Source organism: Lolium rigidum, chromosome 5 (assembly GCF_022539505.1).
Source record: "Lolium rigidum isolate FL_2022 chromosome 5, APGP_CSIRO_Lrig_0.1, whole genome shotgun sequence".
NCBI classification, from domain to species: domain Eukaryota; kingdom Viridiplantae; phylum Streptophyta; class Magnoliopsida; order Poales; family Poaceae; genus Lolium; species Lolium rigidum.
Window position 1 is genome coordinate 155,191,499 of NC_061512.1, and position 22,270 is coordinate 155,213,768.

Below are 22,270 nucleotides of genomic sequence, written 5' to 3' on the forward strand. Positions count from 1 at the left end.
TTTTCCGGCGCCATTGTGTGTGTGCTCGAAGCTATTTCCTTTAGACTCCGCAATTGCGACATTTGGTTTCTTGTTTACACTAGTGAGGCATAATGGACAACAATGACCTTTTTATTCTATTTCCTGATTTAAGACATGGATGGTTTGATGCGAAAATTAAAAAACCCATGGAACATATTAATATGAATGCTTTGAACACTATTGTTGCTAATGCTATGGAAAATTCTAAGCTTGGGGAAGCTGGCTTTGATGAGCATGATATTTTTAGTCCCCCAAGCATTGAGGAGAAAATTTACTTTGATGATACTATGCCTCCTATATTTGATGATGAGAATAATAATGATAGCTACTTTGTTGAATTTGCTCCCACTACAACTAATAAAATTGACTATGCTTATGTTGGGAGTAGTAATTATTTTATGCATGAGACTCATGATAAGAATGCTTTATGTGATAGTTATATTGTTGAGTTTGCTCATGATGCTACCGAAAGTTATTATGAGAGAGGAAAATATGGTTGTAGAAATTTTCATGTTACTAAAATGCCTCTCTATGTGCTGAAATTTTTGAAGCTACACTTGTTCTATCTTCCTATGCTTGTTACTTTGCTCTTCATGAACTTGTTTATTTACAAGATTCCTATGCATAGGAAGCATGTTAGACTTAAATGTGTTTTGAATTTTCTTTTTGATGCTCTCTTTTGCTCCAACTATTATTTCTTGCGAGTGCATCATTAAAACTGCTGAGCCCATCTTAATGGCTATAACGAAAGAACTTCTTGGGAGATAACCCATGTGTTTATTTTACTACAGCAATTTTTGTTTTGTTGAGTCTTGGAAGTTGTTTACTACTGTAGCAACCTCTCCTTATCATGTTTTTGTGCCAAGTAAAGTTTCTATGTTATAGTTGATGTTATATTTGGGATCGCTGCGCAGAAACAGCATTGCTGTCTGTCACGAATCTGGGCACAAGTCTCTGTAGAAAATTCTAAAATATCTGCCAATTTACGAGCGTGATCCTCAGATATGTACGCAACTTTCATTAGTTTTGAGTTTTTACGTTTGAGCAAGTCTGGTGCCATTTTAAAATTCGTCTTTACGGACTGTTCTGTTTTTGACAGATTCTGCCTTTTATTTCGCATTGCCGCTTTTGTTAAGTTGAATGAGTTTCTTTGTTCCATTAACTTTCAGAAGTTACGTGCAATGTCCAGAAGTGTTAAGAATGATTGTGTCACCTCTGAACATGTGAATTTTTGATTATGCACTAACCCTCTAATGAGTTTGCTTGAAGTTTGGTGTGAAGGAAGTTTTCAAGGGTCAAGAGAGGAGTATGATATACTATGATCAAGAGAAGTGAAAGCTCTAAGCTTGGGGATGCCCCCGTGGTTCATCCCTGCATATTTTAAGAAGACTCAAGCGTCTAAGCTTGGGGATTCCCAAGGCATCCCCTTCTTCATCGACAACATCATCAGGTTCCTCCCCTGAAACTATATTTTTATTCGGTCACATCTTATGTACTTTACTTGGAGCGTCTGTGTGTGCTTTTATTTTTGTTTTGTTATCTTAGTTCTCTGAATAAGTTCATCCTTGTGTGGGAGAGAGACACGCTCCGCCGGTTCGTATGAACACATGTGTTCTTAGCTCATAATATTCATGGCGAAGTTTCCTCTTCGTTAAATTGTTATATGGTTGGAATTGGAAAATGCTACATGTAGTAATTGCTATAATGTCTTGGATAATGTGATACTTGGCAATTGTTGTGCTCATGTTTAAGCTCTTGCATCATATACTTTGCACCTATTAATGAAGAAATACATAGAGCATGCTAAAATTTGGTTTGCATAATTGGTCTCTCTAAGGTCTAGATAATTTCTAGTATTGAGTTTTGAACAACAAGGAAGACGGTGTAGAGTCTTATAATGTTTACAATATGTCTTTTATGTGAGTTTTGCTGCACCAGTTCATCCTTGTGTTTGTTTCAAATAAACTTTGCTAGCCTAAACCTTGTATCGAGAGGGAATACTTCTCATGCATCCAAAATCCTTGAGCCAACCACTATGCCATTTGTGTCCACCATACCTACCTACTACATGGTATTTCTCCGCCATTCCAAAGTAAATTGCTTGAGTGCTACCTTTAAATAATTCAAAATTTATTACCTCTTATTTGTGTCAATGTTTTATAGCTCATGAGGAAGTATGTGGTGTTTATCTTTCAATCTTGTTGGGCAACTTTCACCAATGGACTAGTGGCTTCATCCGCTTATCCAATAATTTTGCAAAAAGAGCTGGCAATGGGATTCCCAGTCCCAAATTAATTAACAAAAATAGACACTCCTCCATGGTATGTGATTGTTGGACGGCACCCGAAGGATTCGGTTAGCCATGGCTTGAGAAAGCAAAAGTGGGGAGGAGTGTCATCATAATAAAACTAAAATAAAAAGGCACTCCTTCATGGTATGAGATTGTTGGCAGGCACCCGAGGATTCGGTTAGCCATGGTTTGTGAAAGAAAGGTTGGAAGGAGTGCCACCCAAAAATAAAATAAAATGGGAGCCGCTCTTTGAAGGTTTGTCTGGCAAGGGGGTTAGACTACCCGCTACCATTCGTTGACAACAACAAACACCTCTCAAAATTTTACTTTTATGCTCTCTTCATGTTTTCAAAACCAAAGCTCTAGCACAAATATAGCAATCGATGCTTTCCTCTTTGAAGGACCATTCTTTTACCTTTATGTTGAGTCAGTTCACCTATTTCTCTCCATCCCAAGAAGCAAACACTTGTGTGAACTCGTGCATTGATTCCTACATACTTGCATATTGCACTTATTATATTACTTTGCATTGACAACTATCCATGAGATATACATGTTATAAGTTGAAAGCAACCGCTGAAACTTAATCTTCCATTGTGTTGCTTCAATGTCTATACTTTAAATTATGGCTTTATGAGTTAACTCTTATGCAAGACTTATTGATGCCTGTCTTGATAGTGCTATTAATGAAAAGTCTTTGCTTTATGATTCATTTGTTTACTCATGTCATTACCATTGTTTTTGATCGCTGCATTCATTACATATGCTTACAATAGTATGATCAAGGTTATGATGGCATGTCACTTAAGAAATTATCTTTGTTATCGTTTTACCTGCTCGGGACGAGCATAACTAAGCTTGGGGATGCTGATACGTCTCCGACGTATCGATAATTTCTTATGTTCCATGCTACTTTATTGATGATATCTACATGTTTTATGCACACTTTATGTCATATTCGTGCATTTTCTGGAACTAACCTATTAACAAGATGCCGAAGTGCCGGTTCTCGTTTTCTCGCTGTTTTTGGTTTCAGAAATCCTAGTAACGAAATATTCTCGGAATTGGGCGAAATCAACGCCCAGGTTCCTATTTTGCCGGGAAGCATCCGGAACACCCGAGAGCCGCTGCAGGGGGCCCCGTGGGCCCCGATGATAGGGTGGCGCGGCCTGGGCCCTGGCCGCGCCAACCTATGGTGTGGTCGCCCCTTCGACCCTCCGAGGCTGCCCTTTCGCCTATATAAAGCCCCTGCATCGAAAACCCTTACGGAGGAAGCCACGGTACGCAAAACCTTCCAGAGCCGCCGCCATCGCGAAGCCAAGATCTGGGGGACAGGAGTCTCTGTTCCGGCACGCCGCCGGACGGGGAAGTGCCCCCGGAAGGCTTCTCCATCGACACCGCTGCCATCTCCACCGCCATCTTCATCACCGCTGCTGCTCCCATGAGGAGGGAGTAGTTCTCCATCGAGGCTCGGGGCTGTACCGGTAGCTATGTGGTTAATCTCTCTCCTATGTACTTCAATACAATAATCTCATGAGCTGCCTTACATGATTGAGATTCATATGATGATGCTTGTAATCTAGATGTCATTATGCTAGTCAAGTGAGTTTTACTTATGTGATCTCCGGAGACTCCTTGTCCCACGTGTGTAAAGGTGACAAGTGTGTGCACCGTGTGGGTCTCTTAGGCTATATTTCACGTAATACTTATTCACCGTTATGAATGGCATAGTGAAGTGCTTATTTATATCTCTTTATGATTGCAATGTGTTTTGTATCACAATTTATCTATGTGCTACTCTAGTGATGTTATTAAAGTAGTTTTATTCCTCCTACACGGTGTAATGGTGACAAGTGTGTGCACTCGTGTTAGTACTTGGTTTATGCTATGATCATGATCTCTTGTAGATTGCGAAGTTAACTATTGCTATGATAGTATTGATGTGTATTATTCCTCCTACATAAGCGTGAAGGTGACAAGTGTGCATGCTATGTTAGTACTTGGTTTAGTCGTTTCGATCTTTCATGCACTCTAAGGTTATTTAAATATGAACATTGAATTGTGGAGCTTGTTAACTCCGGCATTGAGGGTTCGTGTAATCCTACGCAATGTGTTCATCATCCAACAAGAGAGTGTAGAGTATGCATTTATCTATTCTGTTATGTGATCAATGTTGAGAGTGTCCACTAGTGAAAGTCTAATCCCTAGGCCTTGTTCCTAAATATCGCTATCGCTGCTTGTTACCGTTTTATCACGTTACTATCGCTGCGTTACTACCGCATGTTTACTTCCTACAATATTACTACCATCAATCGCACGCCGATAAGCTATTTTCTGGCGCAGTACTACTGCTCATATTCATTCATACCACTTGTATTTCACTATCTCTTCGCCGAACTAGTGCACCTATTAGGTGTGTTGGGGACACAAGAGACTTCTTGCTTTGTGGTTGCAAGGTTGCATGAGAGGGATATCTTTGACCTCTTCCTCCCTGAGTTCGATAAACCTTGGGTAATCCACTTAAGGGAAACTTGCTGCTGTTCTACAAACCTCTGCTCTTGGAGGCCCAACACTGTCTACAAGAATAGAAGCACCCGTAGACATCAAAGACCGAAGAGGAGACGAAGTAGGGCCACAAGGTGGCCACACACCAGGGCGGCGCGGCCCAGGCCCTGGCCGCGCGGCCCTGTGGTGTGGGCCCCCCGTGACGCCCTTTGACCTACCCTTCCGCCTACTTAAAGCCTCCATCGCGAAACCCCCTGTACCGAGAGCCACAATACGGAAAACATTACTGAGAGGCCGCCGCCGCGAATCCCATCTCGGGGGATTCAGGAGATCGCCTCCGGCACCCTGCCGGAGAGGGGAATCATCACCGGAGGGGCTCTACATCATCATGCCCGCCTCCGGATTGATGCGTGAGTAGTTCATCCTTGGACTATGGGTCCATAGCAGGAGCTAGATGGTTGTCTTCTCCGCTTGTGCTTTCATTGTTATAGATCTTGTGAGCTGCCTAACATGATCAAGATCATCTATTTGTAATGCTACATGTTGTGTTTGGTGAGATCCGATGAATAGAGAATATTATGTTAAGTTGATTATCAATCTATCATATATGTGTTGTTTATGTTCTTGCATGCTCTCCGTTGCTAGTAGAGGCTCTGGCCAAGTTGATACTTGTAACTCCAAGAGGGAGTAATTATGCTCGATAGTGGGTTCATGCCTCCATTAAATCTGGGACAATGACAGAAAGTTCTAAGGTTGTGGATGTGCTGTCTAAGGATATTTGTGTTGATTACATTACGCACCATACTTAATGCAATTATCTGTTGTTCGCAACTTAATACTGGAAGGGGTTCGGATGATAACCTCAAGGTGGATTATTTAGGCATAGATGCATGCTGGATAGCGGTCTATGTACTTTGTCGTAATGCCCTGATTAAATCACATAGTAATCATCGTTGATATGTATTGAATCTTTATTTGTCAATTGCTCACCCGTAATTTGTTCACCCAGCATGTTAGTTATCTTATTGGAGAGACACCACTAGTGAACCGTGGACCCCGGTCCATTCTTTTACATCTGAATACATTCTACCGCTTTTACTCGTTCTTTGCAAACAAACACCATCTTCCACTCGATACGTTTAATCCTTTGTTTTCAGCAAGCCGGTGAGATTGACAACCTCACCGTTACGTTGGGGCAAAGTACTTTGATTGTGTTGTGCAGGTTCCACGTTGGCGCCGGTTTCACCTGGTGTTGCGCCGCACTACATTCCTCCACCAACAACCTTCACGTGCTTCTTGGCTCCTACTGGTTCGATAACCTTGGTTTCTTTCTGAGGGAAAACTTGCCGCTGTGCGCATCATACCTTCCTCTTGGGGTTCCCAACGGACGTGTACATCTACGCGCATCAGAGAGATAGTTTCTCTATTAGCTAGCCGAATAACCACATCAATATCTTCGAGTTCACAAGAACCAATTTCATGCATAATTTCCGTGTAGAGCTCATAAGGAATGGCACTAATACTTGCACCAATGTCGCATAAACCATAATAGCAATGATCACCAATTCGAACGGAGAGCACAGGAACACTGGCTTTCATAGACTTATTAGGATGCGAAACAATATTAGAAGCATCTTCACAAAAAATAATATGACCATCTTCCACATTTTCAGTAACAAGATCTTTAACTATTGCAACAGCAGGTTCAACTTTTATTTGTTCTTCAGGTTCTATAGGTTTCTTTGCACTTTTATTAATTACACTAGTTATAACAGAATACTCCTTCATTTTAGCAGGAAAAGGAGTTTTTTCAATATAAGCTTCAGGAAGAACATGATCAACAGTTTTAATTTCAATACATTTACCTTTAGGTGAATCAACTTTATGTTTATATGGTTCATGATACTTATCAAAATTCTTCCTAGGCAATTCAAAATGAGAGGCAAAGGCTTTATAAATATTCGCAACAACTTGAGAGTCAAGACCATATGTAGCACTCATATTACGATATTCATCGGTATCCATAAAAGTTTCAATGCATTCATAATTATAATTTATACCTGACACTCTACCTTTGTCGTTCTCCCATCCTTCGGTATTTTCTTGGATTCGATCAAGAAGGTCCCATTTAAACTCTTCTTTATTGCGCGTGAATGATCCAGAACAAGAAGTATCCAGCAAGGTTTTATCTTGAAAAGACATTCTTGCATAGAAATTATCAATAATAATATTACCAGGAAGCTCATGAATGGGGCATTTGAGCATTAAAGACTTCAATCTCCCCAACGCTTGGGCAATACTCTCTCCATCATGAGGCCAAAAATTATATATACGGTTGCGGTCTTTGTGAATTTCACTTGGAGGATAGAATTTAGAGTAAAATACAGGCACAATATCCTTTCGATCAAGAGAACGCCCATCCTTCAACAGTTTATACCAATGCGCCGCTTTACCAGATAGCGACATAACAAATAATTTCTTCCTAACTTCATCCATTGAAATACCTGCACATTTGAATAACCCGCATAATTCATGGAAAAAACAGTAAATGATCTCCAGGATGAACAGTTCCATCCCCTTCATAGCGGTTATCCACAACACGTTCAATAATTTTCATAGGTATTTTATATGGTATTACTTCCTCACCTGGCGCCTCATCCACTACCGTTGCAGTAGTAGTAGATTTCCCAAATAGAAATTCAAGGGAGGATCTCTCCATAATGACTTATAGTAGCAAGCAGAAACAAAATCAGCACGTACAGTAAAAGTTTCCTTACCAATTCCACTTACCAATAGCGCTTCACTCCCCGGCAACGGCGCCAGAAAATAGTCTTGATGACCCACAAGTATAGGGGGTGTATCGTAGTACTTTCGATAAATAAGAGTGTCGAACCCAACGAGGAGCAGAAGGTGTTGACAAGCAGTTTCGATGAAGGATTCACTGTAAATGCTCACAGACAAGTATTCAAGGGGTTTTGATATAGAAGATAAATAAAGTACAAGTAAATAAAATGCAAGAGAAATAATTGCAGCGAGTGGCCCAATCCTTTTTAGCACAAAGGACAAGCCGGTTTGTTTACTTATAATGACCAAACGTTCTTGAGGACACACGGGGATTTTAGTCTAGTGCTTTCGCTTCATACGGCTGATTAATCTTCATTGTTTTGATAAGTGTTGTGTGGGTGAACCTATGCTAATGCACCGCCCTTCCTAGGACTAATACATACTTGTGATTATACCCCTTGCAAGCATCCGCAAATACAAGAAAGTAATTAAGATAAATCTAACCACAACCTTAAACTCTGAGATCCTGCTATCCCTACTGCACCGATATACTAACGGGGGTTTAGGTTGCTGTCACTCCGGCAACCCCACCATTAGCAAACGAATACAAGATGCACTCCCCTAGGCCCATAAAGGTGAAGTATCATGTAGTCGACGTTCACATGACACCACTAGAAGAGTAACACCACAACTTAAATATCATAACATTGAATACTACTCAACAATAATTCACTACTAACATTTAGACTTCACCCATGTCCTCAAGAACTAAACGAACTACTCACGAGACATCATATGGAACATGATCAGAGGTGATATGATGATGAATAACAATCTGAACATAAACCTTGGTTCAATGGTTTCACTCAATAGCATCAATAACAAGTAGTAATCAACACCGGGAGAGTTTCCCCTATCAAACAATCAAGATCCAACCCAAATTGTTACAGCGGTGACGAGATGCAGCGGTGGAGATGGCAGTGTAGATGATGGAGATGATGGTGATGGCGATGGAGATGATGTCCAGCTCGATGACGATGGCGATGGCGTCGATTTCCCCCTCCGGGAGGGAATTTCCCCGGCGGATTCTTGCCCGCCGGAGAGCTCTTTTCTCTCTCGTGTTTCTCCGCCCCGCAGAGGCGGCTCTGTCAATTCTCCGTAACTCCCTGGGGCTTAGGTTTTCGGGACTAAGAAGTACGCGAAGGAGAGGCGGCCAGAGGGGGCTGTGGGCCCCCTCCCCACAAGGCGGCGCGGCCAGGCCAGGGCCCGCGCCGGCCTATGGGGGGCCCATGGCGGCTCCTCCCGGCTCCCCCTTTTGGCTCCCTTCGTCTTCTGGAAAAATAGGAATTTTCGTGTAATTTCCGTCAATTGTTGATCTTCAGAAATATGGCGTCCTGACGGTGCTTTTTCCACCAGAATCCTGGCTCCGGTGAATAATTCTCCAATGATCACGAAACATGCAAAATAGATGAAATAACATAAGTATCATCTCTAAATATGAAATATATCAATGAATACCAGCAAATTATGATATAAAATAGTGATGCAAAATGGACGTATTAGTGTGGCAGAGCGGTGGCAGGCACACGAGGGAAGGGAGGTTTGTTAGACCGAGTGGAAACACGCGACCGTGTCATGACATTGGTGATTCCACTCCCTTGCCTCTTTTCGGTTCATATTCAAATCAATCTTGTTGCTCTCCCGGTTGATATTCATGAAACCATCTTATTGGAGGCTATATCAGTTTGAAGGATGCCAAACTTGGTGGTGATGTGGAAATAAATGTCATCGTAGGTGGCCTCTAGGAGCTATGTCAGTCAACGACAACAACACTAATAGACGTTGCACAATGAATCCTTGATATTTGTCTTTCCTTCATGTCAGATTAAATGAAAGAGGTTCTAACGGGGGTCTAAACGGATAGGATAATTTTCGCGTTGAAATCAGCCCCGAATCCATTTTAAGGTATTTGTAGCCGATTTTAAATAATCTGGCAGATAAGGGTATCCGATCTCGGAGTGTTGCTCCATATACGGTACAAGATATGGTATAGCAAATAGCATGCAGATATGGATTATCCGACATTTAATAATTAGGATAGTCCGAATATTTTAAACCAAATAAGTCGATTTTTTTAGTCAAAATCCAACACAAACCTTATAAAGTTAGTAGCTATTGAGTTACATAATTCATTTGGCAAGCATGTTTAGCTCTAAATTTCTACCACTCACGGACTAACGGTTCAACTATTTTGTTTCATTTATGCTATCTCATCAATGCTTGAGTTTTAGGGTAAATTATGTCTTTTTTTTGCATCTCGTGCATCTACAAAATTTTGCCCCAAAGTATGACCACATGTGACCTGTGAAATAAAAACCTACATAGTATTTGGCAGTTATTCACGCATCATTTATTTTTCTTCTGCATACAACCCATTGTCATACTTTTGGATGAAAGTTGGTAGATTCACAATATACAATGCAATCGATGCTCATGATGGATTACACATTTTTGAGAACTTGAAACACGACGTGGGACAGTTGATGACGTTGGGACTCCAAGTGCAGAGTGTTGTGTCAACAGAGTATTTTCCCCCACAAGGATGACTCGAGGGTTATATCGAACTCTCGGGGGATGGAGTGAAGAGTTATCTCTCCCTCTCTTCGCATAACAATCCTACAAATAAAATAAAGCTTTGTGTCCCCAACTCCGCCGTGTCATTGTCAAGCACAAAATTTCATGTAAGTAAAAAGTAAATAAAGTAGCAACTAAAGTAAAGTAAACTAAACAAGTAAAGTAAATTAAATAAAAGCGGTAAAGATTTGTTTGTTTTGGGGTTTATGTGCAAATAAGAAAGATAAATATTTTTGTATTTTCAATTAAAATAGTGTTGTAAAAAATTAAGATAAAAATAATGGAAAGGTGTTTCTTATGATTAAAATTGGACTGGGGTTCATGGGTTCACTTGACTATTCACTTTTTTAAGTTGTAGTGGATAATAACAATTCATCAATGAGATATAAGGAAAATAATTTAACATGTATAAGATAAGCCTTCATATGGGCATCACGTTCTAACGTTCTAACATAGAGATGATGCAACACATCTGTCTTATACTCCACACGATAGGAATAACTTGAAGAATCTTGTATTAAGAATTAACAGAGTATAGCCATAAGTACTTTGACATGATGTTTGAATATTAAATATGCTACCTTGATCAAACAAAATCATCATTTTTGACACGTGACGAACATAGCACATGTATTCACTTTATCCCTAGTAAGATAGCAAAAGAAAAGGCAAAGCTATAATATATCATGAATTTGTTGTCACTATTCAATCACTAAAATCATGCTATTCCATCTAAAACACACATCACCCCACACATATTCTTGCATACAAGTTGGATCAAATCCAATACTTAAGAACGATGTACATAATATGCATCTATCAATACATCTTACACAAAGTATAGCAAAATCTCATAGCATCATATCATAGAATAAAGATCCACCATATAAGTATTACAAATATGATCATAATCATGTTCGACAGCTCATATGGTACTAAGAACTAGGAAGAACATGAGAGAAATAGATCAAGATACTGCCACAAACCGTAGTATAGAAGTGTACTACTCCCCCTTGATCATGGTGATGATGAGGAAGACGTTGGAGAAGGTGGAGATCCTCCGACGGCGGCTCCGGTGGAGTTTCCCCCTTCAATCTTCGTTGCTGCAGCTTTTGTTTTCGTGTTTCGGTGTTTCTGCAGCACCCTCCTCCAGAGAACCCTCAGAGGTCATATATATTGTGATTTTTTGATCAAAATACGTCGGTTGGCGAAAGAATCAAGCAGATTGGACGATCGCCAGCCAAAAGAGCATGGGTCGCACGCCCTCCTTGCATGGGCGCGCCACCCTACACTCTTTTGGGCCTCAGACCCCTTCCAGGTGTGCTTATAGGGCCCATGTGGCTTCTCCCGATGAAAAAATGACCCTCCAAAAATCTTAGCTCAATTTGACTCTGTATAGGTCTCTGAAAGGGAAAAATACACAAAACATGAAATTCTATTTTGCAGAGTTATAACCAAATAAAGGGGACCATTGGCAAATACACGTAAATCAATGTAAAACATGATATTATTATTATATATGTTGCAAATATGTGAAAATTCATTCTAATAAAGAACAAAGTTCATGTAGAACACAACTAGTTTCAAACTGTAGTTTTCCAATAAATGAGAATTTATCAATCTCTTGAAAAAGATGTGGAATTAGGAGGGCCAACAAGGGAGCGCTGCCTAATCAACATCATGGCTAGGGTGTCAAGCGGGATTCCACCGAAATCCTACTTCACATGTAATTTGGTCTTTTTAGTGTAAATTTTATCGTAAAATTTGCATTAGAAAAACTAAAAAAAAAGATACTAAAAAGACTCCCCCTAGGATTGAAATTTCATAAAATTGTTGCCGGCGAGAGTGGATGTGGCCCTGTTGTAGTGTGTGGGTGGGTGTGACCCAATTTGTCGGTTTTGGTTTTCGTCCGTTTTTCAGTTATATTTTCTTTTATTCTCAATCAATAGATAATGCAAAGCCGGGGTAGTGTTTTTTTGGAGTAAGAAGAAATCCTTATCGACTCATCCGACACCGAGATGGTGGTGCATGCGGGTGCCGCAGGTCTTTTCTGAAGGGCGTTGGGTGTACCTCTTTCTCACTCCTCCCTGAGTACCGGGGAAAACTCTAGGACCAGTCCAGACAACAACATCGTAATCATCACAGTTCTTCTTGGAGCCTTGTAGGTGTTGCTTGGTATGCGGCGGTTCGAAGTGCTAGGATCATGTGCCGACGGTGGGCGCAGCGGTTACGGGTCATCTTCGCCTCGTAAATCTACCGTTGTCGGCATTGTTTTCTTTTCTTTTTCTCTTTTGTGCTGAGGCTCTAGCATTTAGTGTTTGCTATATCTTTACTATTAAATTCGGATCGGTTGGTACGTACGTCGTCCGCGTCCACGATCGATTTGTTTCCTTGGCCTTCGCTGGTCGTTTGCTTTGCCGCGGACCGTGCAGGTGGGCCATAGTATATATGATCGGGAAAGGGCCAAGCGGGCCAAGCCCAAAGAAATCTGACAGAACATTATTAAACGTTCATCGATCGGCCAAAGCCGGGATGAGCGAGGAGGATTGGCGGCGGAACGGAAGAACGGGGCGTTGGCGGCGGAATTGAGGGCGTTGTCCATTGATCTGCTGGGAACCTGCTCCATCACTTCCCTCAAGAACCCGGCTTGCAGCTTGCAGCTTGCAGCGCGGACCATCAATGAGGGCCCGCCGTCGTGGTCGTCGATCGGGTCCATGGCGGGTCACGCATGGCGTGCCTACAGTCCACGGTTTCCGTGCAAACCTCCGTTCTCTACAAAATCAGCGACAAAAGGTGTGTCTCCAACTCTCCGCCCTGGTCAGATCTTGCCTCCAAGAGGCTTGCATTCGAAGCATTTGCCATAGACGACCGAGCCAATGGATTTAGACATTAGGCTCACGGTCACGGGTAGACAAGAGAAAGGGGATTTTCCTTTGCTAGCTTTTTGGGACATACATAGAGATGGGTGGTGACGGGTGCGTGTTTTACCAGGTGGACCAGAGTAGGAACAGGAGCCTTTACTAAACAAAATATGAGAAAAGTGTTTAGCTAAAATACAAGTAATTAATATTTGAAAGCATTAGCGTATTTGGGTACAAATATATATTTAAAAATCTGAATTATTTCAATATGCAATCTCCAAAATATAAGATGTCAAATTATGAGTTGAATAAAACTCGATGCCAAATGGCGAGTAAGGAGATAGACAAATAGATGTAGGAATTGGCGGACTGTCTTGTTGGACGCAAGTGACATTACACAGATGAAACTAAAGAAATGTTCAAAATTGTGTCTAAGCCCCTTGATTCACTTTAAGTTGAGTAACAAAAAGAGAGAAAGCGAAATACCGAGTGGCATAATGACACTCTAATTAATTAATTTAGTCTCTGAAAATATTAGCTGTAAATTATCAAGTGGGTGTAAGAGACAACTTACAATGAATGTTATTTAACGTTCCTATAAAATCTATCACACAAATCATGCGGGTAAGGATGAGTAGAAGGTGAACGGCCACGAGGTACATCGGAAAAGTTCTTCGACGAGTACATGGTGTATGTTTTAGCTAGAGTAAACACTTAATTAGCAGCGGTAGAATATTATACTCGTTGACCACATTCATGACCTTATTATAAGCAATATATGTATTTCCGTGGCATCGCACGGGTATTCTGCTAGTTAATATAGAGGGGCGAAATCTTGTTTCGAAGAATAGATAAAGCAAAGTTTTTTGTTTCCTTCGTTTAATTTTATTTTTCATATATTACGAATTTCGTTTGAAATCGAGGAGATCCTCCGAGTCTAGTCGTGTCCATCAAATCCCCGATCAAACGGCCGTACTGTCCTGTCCCACCAGCACGCGTGCACCGCCGTCGGCGCCCCCTGAAAACCCGACCCTGCGGGCTGCGCCGCGAAAATCCCCCAAATAAACCACGCCCGGCGGTAACCCGGTGGGCAAGCGCTGAGCGACCACAGCTTGAGGCGGCGAGAAGCGCAGGCGGAGAAGATGGTTGTTCTGGTGGTAGCGACGGCGTCGGACCCGGCGTCCATCGGCCCCGCCGCGGCGTTCCTGGCCATGCCCGGATGGTCCCCCGGCCCGCCCATCCCCGTAAGAAAGCTGCTCTGTTTGCCCACTATTCTAATTCCGTTTCAGTTCCATCCGGCTGCATACGCTGTTCCTGGCATTCTGTGTGCATCAGCCGCAAGATTAACTCTGCTTCGCTGAGTTGGGATGGGCAGTAGCGACGAATTGCGGTGCTCGTTAGGGTTACAGTCGGCGCCGTGCCTAGTGTTTAGGAATAGATAAATATATCTGTGGTTGTGATTGTGAAGCCTGAAAGCTACCATCAGTTTCCCCGGGACACCTCTGGTATGCTAGGACCCGAAAGGAGTCCACGGGAGTCGCAGTCCTGGTACCTCTCAGTCCTCCAACTTTGGTATATCTGCTGCCAATGCAGTGGCAGTGCGTGCAAGCAGGGAGTACACAAGCAAAATGTTTATTTGGTGCATTGTTCCAAGATTTTTTTAATCCACAATTATACCCTAGTATATTGCACTCCTCAGTCCTCAGTGGCATACCAATATATCAGATCATGCAACAGAACAATGTTGCGTTATGTTTCAACTCAGTTAAAATCATCTGCAACTTTTATCCTTATTTTCACTTTTCCCTAAGGTGTCCGACAGACTTGTTTGTGGCATAGTTTCCAACTAACTGTTGCTGTTTTTTTTTTTCTAGGAGGGAATGGAGAGCTTTACAAATGGGAATGTTAGGTTATTGAAGCATGAACGCAGCATTATTGCAGAGGACGATCTTGACAGTAGGTGGCAGGAAGCCACTGGAGAGGTTGTTTCCGAGGTCATATTCCTCAGCAAACACACTGCAGTCTCCAACCGCCCTGCCCTCACTGTCCATCCAATAGGTTGGCTCTGCATTCATCTGTCTACATCTTGTTTAACCCAATGGTGCAATCAAATGCTTGATATGTTCTGTGTAATCTATTGAATATCTAAAATGACACAACATAGATGTTGTTCAATATTATCCAAAAGATGTTGACCTTATTATTCTAGCATACATGCAGTTCATTATGTTCTACAAGTTTCCTAATTTCCCACTGTGATTGCTCTCTTTGTGAGCAACGTCCATGTTTTCTAATCACATATGTGCGCACATGTTGATCAGCAAGCACACTGCAGTCTCCAACCGCCCTGCCCTCACTGTCCACCCAATCGGTTGGCTCTGCATTCATCTGTCTACATCTTGTTTAACTCAATGGTGCAATCAAATGTTTGATATATTCTGGGTAAAATTTTGTTGAACATCTAAAAAAGACACCTTATACCACATAGATGTTCAATATATTCAAAAAGATAATGAACTTGTTCCTCTAGCATATAGGCGGTTCATTATGTTCTACAAGTTCCCTAATTATCCACTATACTGTGGTTGTTCTGTTGGTGAGCAACATCCATGTTTATTTAATCACATGTATGTACACATGTTGATTTGCGCAAATTAGTGGTTCCTTCTTATCTCAATCATTGTTTTGATTGATGTTGAACATGCTTTACTCATTTTTATGAATTTATCTCTGAAGGTGTGCCACATCTGAGGGAGGATGAGACCCCGCCTCAAGGAGGGAGGCCGGGATGGGCAGCATTGACTAACCCTCGAATTGGCCCGTGGCTCCGGTTGTTGCAAAAAGTTGCTGCAGACCAAGGTCTTGTCCCGGAGTTTGAGGTACTTTGCTCTTGTGAGGCCTTTCTCTTTCTGAATCAACTGATTTTAATGCTGATTGCTTTTGAAGATTACACTTGAAGCTACTCACCATGGACCACTTACCAGTACACCCACGATGTTTGTTGAGATAGGTACAAATTTATATCCATCCTTAGTTCCTTACATTGTTCGTGTGTTAGTTTTTTGGATAAACTCTTACAAGCTAATTTTAGCTATCTCATTCACTCTTTCATAGTTTCAGAAACACCTTTACCACTAGGTATTCACCTGTTTCACTTGCTATTGCTAGTTATATTATTTTTGGCCTTTTGCCGGTCATGTGACATCATCCTTACCCCTATAAACCTGCATGTTTTAAGTGGCAGGATGCAATTGGTGCAGTTAATGAAATAATTAGCAAGAATTTGTGAAACTTGCATGTACATTGTAGTCACATCGTTGTGGATTATTATAATCCTCTTTCGTTGAAACTTTTATTTATTTATTTGACCACATGCCTACCCAATTCTTTTAAATCCGTACTTGTTTAAAGTCATGTTCTTGGCTAATAGACAAATACGAAGGATATATCCAACTACGTGGTCAGCGTAGTATTTTAAGTTCGGTGTATATGAGAATTAGTTAGTTCAGAATTTGCATAGGCAAACAAAACACTGAATTTTTTCGTAGCTACTTTCTGTAGCTATATATAAAATAAATTCAGCACATCAGCACCACAAACCGAGTCTTAAAATGTGGGTAATTTCCTATGTGCACGTACGTGCAATTATGGCCACCAGAGTTGGCACACAGGCTAGGCCCTCTAGGGCCAGCGCAGCACTTGGCGCAGCCAAAGAGCTGGTGCCTGGTGGTTTCGCTATGCCTTGTCCATCAAGCTTGGTATTTAAGAGTTACATATAAATTCATGGGCACGTGCTTATATAATACGGTTTTGCTATGTCTCAGTCAACTGAGATTTTGTTAAGTCTAAGTCACTTACAAAAATGTGCTTTGAGTTGCACTTTTCTGTTAAAAAAGTGCAATTGCACTTTTCTAACAGAAATGTGCAACTGAATCGAATTGCACTTTTCTTTCAACTGTAGTTGCACTTTTCTGAGTTGACTGAGACTTAAGAAAATCTCAGTCAACTGAGACATAGGCACACCCTAATACGGTTTTTGCTCTGTTGGGTTCTCCTCTCCTGTTTCTGTCAAAAACAATTTCCTTGAACTATAACATGGATATCACAGTATTGCTGTACATTTGGGTGAGAAATGCAAGCAATCATTTATCATTATATTTGAACTTTCAAATCTTAAGCATTAAAAGAAGAGGAATTATTATCTGAATTATCATATTATATTAAAAGGCTCACACTTATGCAGCCCGGGCAGTCAAACAACCCACATCTCTAAAACATCTTGCATGACACATGAATACCAAGGAACCAAATAAATCAACTTCTTCAAAGATGCTGCACCGAAAAAATAGGGCGATTGATATGCAAGAAAGTGACTACGTTGGGTTCATGTGAACTTCCTGATATAAAATCAGCAGACAACCACTCCTGCATCTGATTCTCATATAAACGCAAAACAAGCAAGTCCTATGCTACTGTCAATGTGTATGTTTTACCAGAATAGCTAATGTGACCATTTTGTATGGCAGGAAGTACAGAAGAATACTGGGGTAGACAAGATGCTGCGCAGGCCATTGCTCTGGTTGAGTCTCTCTCTCTCTTTCTCTCTCTCATGTACTTTGTTCATTTTCTGTATTTGCAATGGAACCTGAAGGATTTTATTGTTTGAAGCATCACATGGCATGCGCCCTCCTCCTCCCCCCCTGTAAAATGTCAGATGTATATGGAGGTTGACTGATGCAGCAAACTTTTTACACTTATTGTGGTGCAGTTTTCATATTCAGATGCTGCTTTTACCTTTCAGTTAAAATGCAAGCTTTCTATTAAGTGTTCAACTTTCTTCCATCTTAAATTGTGTCTAAAACCTTGTGGAGCAATACCAATTACCCAATGTGCGGAGATTATTTTAACTTTCACCACAATTCATAATGTGGTAGAAGCAGGTAAACATAACTTGCAAAAATTCACTCTTGTCACTGTTTAATGTAATCACAGCCTCATAAATATAATGTAACCTACATTCCGAATTTTTTGTTTGGAAAATAAATAGGAGGCATGAAATTGAGTTCCCCAATGATTGCAGGTTCTATGGAAAGGTCTTGGTCTGGAGGATGGAAATGCTGTTGGAACTTGGCTGGGGTATGTTGACATATTCATTTCTCTTTATGTAGTAACAATGGAGGTGGTTGTGTGGTTGGAATCCTTGCGGTAATTTATTTTGTTTTATGGAGGTGAGTGGTGAGGTGATTTAAGAATTCTAATGGCAACTCTAAATCACTCCCAAGACCAGGATGAGAGAAATTTGATAACTCGAATTGAAAAACATGTGAATAAATTGTTAGATCATCTGCAATGGTGTATGAATAAAATAAAAATTGGGACCTGGCAGATCCAATACGCCCTGCATCACTAAATATAAGTTGTCCTTGAATGCATACAATCAAACACTTAATTTTGACCATCAGTATGTAAACCGGTTACTCTTAGACCTAGACAGACCAGGATGAAGATGGATCAGTTTTGTGGTAAACAGGGAGTTATTTTACGTTTGTTATATTATGGTTTGCAAATTGAAATTATAAGTCAGAAGCATCGGTCCTTTTAGCAATATGTGCCACAGTTCAGTTGACCTTAGTCTGTGAAACCTATATCATCCTGCATGGACATACTTAAGTTCTCTTATTCTCTTGCATACCAGGGATGTATCTTATCACTGTCATATTTTCTTTGTTTGGTATTTGAAATGTCGACCTTTATTTTTAATTATTCATCCATTGCTTTCTGTCTTTATTCTTAATAAGGCTCCAAACATCATTTCTGGTTATGCAGGAATGGTGAAAAGGTTCTACTAGGTATCGGTGGTGGTCACTATGCCCCTCGTCATATGGATATTGTCGTGTAAGCGCTGAGCAAAGTTATTCTTACAGGCAGTTTCTAAGGATGCATTTCTCCCTGGAATTCTGGACTTATAAGGTTTTTTTGATTATGATGAATTGATGATTCAGTAAAGTGTATGATCTAAGTCAACTCTCACTCCGTCACAGATTTTTTTCGTGCCTGTGTGGTGTAGTTATGTTCCTCAGTACCTCCAGACACTCTGATATTGATCATGAATCATGATGATATTACCTGAGGGAACTTCCGTTTGATTCACCTTAGATCAGATTCAGCTTGTCTTTGATATAATAAATGCATTTTTATTCCTTCCTTATAACCTGAACATTCTAGAGAGATGAAAAGGAGGAGAGGTAATACGTGTGGTTCCACCTGTAGTCTATGCAACCCTATTCCTGTGACTAGTCTTTCCTAGCTGGAGTATCTGTTCTCAGTTTATGTGTAATTCTTTACTAAGGTGCACACTGGTAGAGAAGTGACCATTTTACTCCTGCTTGAAGAATATTAATAGTCTGATATTATTTTACATCCTCATTATTTCAGCAAAGATGGTGTATGGGTGGGTCATCTCCTGTCTGGTTACTCTTTGCCAATGGAGGTGCCACCCCAGGGAAGTGCAAAGAGTTCTGGTGATGTTGGTGGGATGTGGAAGCATTCCATCAAAGTTTCATATGAAGCCACGAAGGCAGGATTTCCTGGTGGTGAAGTAATAGCACATCTTGATCAGAAGTAAGTACCATTACCAATTTCTTCCGGGGCACCTAATCTTGTAAAAAGAGGCTACATCACTGCATTTCTCAGCTAGTGTTAGCCATTATAATTTTTGTTGCGAAACAGCATAGCTTGTAATTTGGTAGTCCATATATCAAAGATAATATAAATTGTAATACTTCCCCAGTTCACCAATGTAAGACCTTTTAGCAACCGGGTAGTAGTTCTATGAATTGCCTTCATTAGCAATTTAACACAAACCAACCCACCTTATAGTGGAACTGAAAATCCTGTTGTCAATACTGAATGATAAATACCGCTGTTTCAGTAAAGGATTTTTGTTTTTGTTTCTGTTCCAAAACACCAAAATCACAACTAATCTTTCTTGCAGATAGGTCATATTGGAATCCTTTGACTTTTCAATGTGGTTCATGTACACTCTTTTCATGCCATTAAATTTTGTTGGAAGAATGTTCAAAACTTGTTTTGGTATTAGTCATTATACATGCATATCATTTAGTACATCGCTAGCCAGACACATAATTCAAATCAATAACTAGTTCAAGCACCATATAAGCTTTCCTTTTAGGTTCTATTGGTTCACACTAGTCTTTTTTTTTGACGTGGAAATGGACTTCCATTAACCATGGTGCACAGCTAAATCGCTGGCAACCAAAACAGAGACAAAGTCTGGAGCGTACCCCTCCCAGCCAGTATGGTTCACACTAGTCTTTAAGTCTTTACTCTGTATTATTTGGCAAGAGAATCTGGAGACCCATTTCCATCACACATTGTTTCTTCTTGCTGATTCTTGGCAGCGATAGTTGTAAACCACATTTTCATTCCCACTGTTCTCTTCTGCCGGATGGCCCACATTTTTTTTGCGGAAGTGCTGAATGGCCCACATTTATATTAGGTTCAACATTAGGAGCTGACATTTTGCTGCAACTATTTATTTACGCCCATGACTTCACATTTTTCTTAAGTTTTTCTCGATAATCGTATAATTTTCACTGGGAGCTCGTGTTCTTAACTTGTTCTTAGATAGCTTTAAAGCAATGAAAATTATACTTCAAAGTTCATTTATGACTTTCTGCATCATGACTTACTGCAAGCCTATGTAGTAGGGTTCATTTGGGCAAATGAACATTTGCTACGTTGGTCATGAAAATTTCTATCTGTTTTATTTAACATCCATATCTCTTGGTGCTTGCTTTGCAGGAGCTTCAAGGGCTGGCAAAAGAATGCTATCACAAGCTATTTGCAGGAGCAAAATATTAAAATAGGAAAACCTAATGATTTCCTCTAATATGCTGTAGCAGTTCTCTACACAAAATTACATTGGGCATCATGATATGGTTTTGCATTTGCTCGCATCGAAGTCACTTCAGTTCTAGGATCTGGCACATACAAACTGAGTAAATATAGAGCACTGTATTTTAACAATCCTATTTCAGATGTGATCCAAGCGCAAGAGCCACGATTTTGATGAATTGTTGTTTGTCCCAAATTTGTTTTTTTTTTTTTTCCTTTTTTGTTCCTGGAGTGTGCTAACCAACCGTTATATCCATTTTGTGTGTTGCTGTCTTCTTATATGCAGTATTCATTGCTCGATGTGTGCAAAATAAGGCAGTGTTTGATTGACATCATTGCTACCCTTTGTAAGTTTGCCGAGTGGGACACGCCTATCACGGTGTCATCACTTTGCATCCCCACCGTCAAATCGGTGAGCTATCTTTAGGGTAGGGCAGAGATCCGCATAGTTGGCCTGCTATCTTTGCCGCCACGGATCCAAATAGCGTCACTGCCTTGGGCCACTGGCTCACACTTCACCTGTCAACCGCTCCGCCGCAAGGAGATAGGCCCAGGTGCCCGCAGCCATAGGATCTGGAAATCCAGCTCCATGTCGTCGAGGCGTTGAGGCCAAAGCTATATCCCGTTCCCAGCCGCCTCCGGGCATGTCTTGGACGATGCCTCTGGTTGCCCTATCTGTCACAGTAGGAGGATCTTGGGTATAGTACTGTTGAAAACCGTACGGAGTTTGTCGATGGGGAGCACGGACCGCTGCCACCGTCCGTGGTGCGGGGTTTTCCCCCATGTCACTCGAGAGAGGACGGGCGGAGGACGCGGCTTAGTTTTTATCTCGTTGATGCCATGTAGTCTGGTCTAAGATATGCCATTATATTTTCAATTGCTTGTCATACAAGAACTGCGCAAATAATTAGTACGAGAGAATATGTCAATCCAAAAGAAAAAGGTCAAGGGCAAAGGTTGATATTGCTTGTAAATGACACGTCTGTCTGCAGCACCGTTGACGCGTGCGCATGAAAAGTGAGAAGGCAAGAATTATGGTTACGGAAGTTGACAGGCCATGATCAAGGGCTTGGCTATATCATTATCCGTATTTTATTTATGTTATCTAAATAAGGGCATGTACAATGGTAGAGAAGACATGCCTTTTTTTATCCCGCCACATCAGTTAGAGAAGACATTAGATATAAGTCATACAATGCATTATCTCTTACAGCCTTCTCTAGCAATTAATATGAATAATTAAATTTTGGTATGAAAT

At 40.9% G+C, this 22,270-nt stretch overlaps 1 protein-coding gene across 1 annotated transcript; it reads left to right on the forward strand.

Annotated features, from left to right (window-relative positions):
- Positions 1 to 14,237: 14,237 nt before the first annotated feature.
- On the forward strand, positions 14,238 to 21,147 carry LOC124653368 (D-aminoacyl-tRNA deacylase-like). Its single transcript, XM_047192434.1, has 9 exons — positions 14,238 to 14,339; positions 14,970 to 15,153; positions 15,832 to 15,974; positions 16,042 to 16,105; positions 17,622 to 17,674; positions 18,176 to 18,231; positions 18,922 to 18,990; positions 19,531 to 19,716; positions 20,920 to 21,147. Exons 1-9 carry the CDS (start codon positions 14,238 to 14,240, stop codon positions 21,005 to 21,007), a joined length of 945 nt encoding a protein of 314 aa, XP_047048390.1. The 3' UTR covers positions 21,008 to 21,147.
- The last annotated feature ends 1,123 nt before the right edge of the window (positions 21,148 to 22,270 follow it).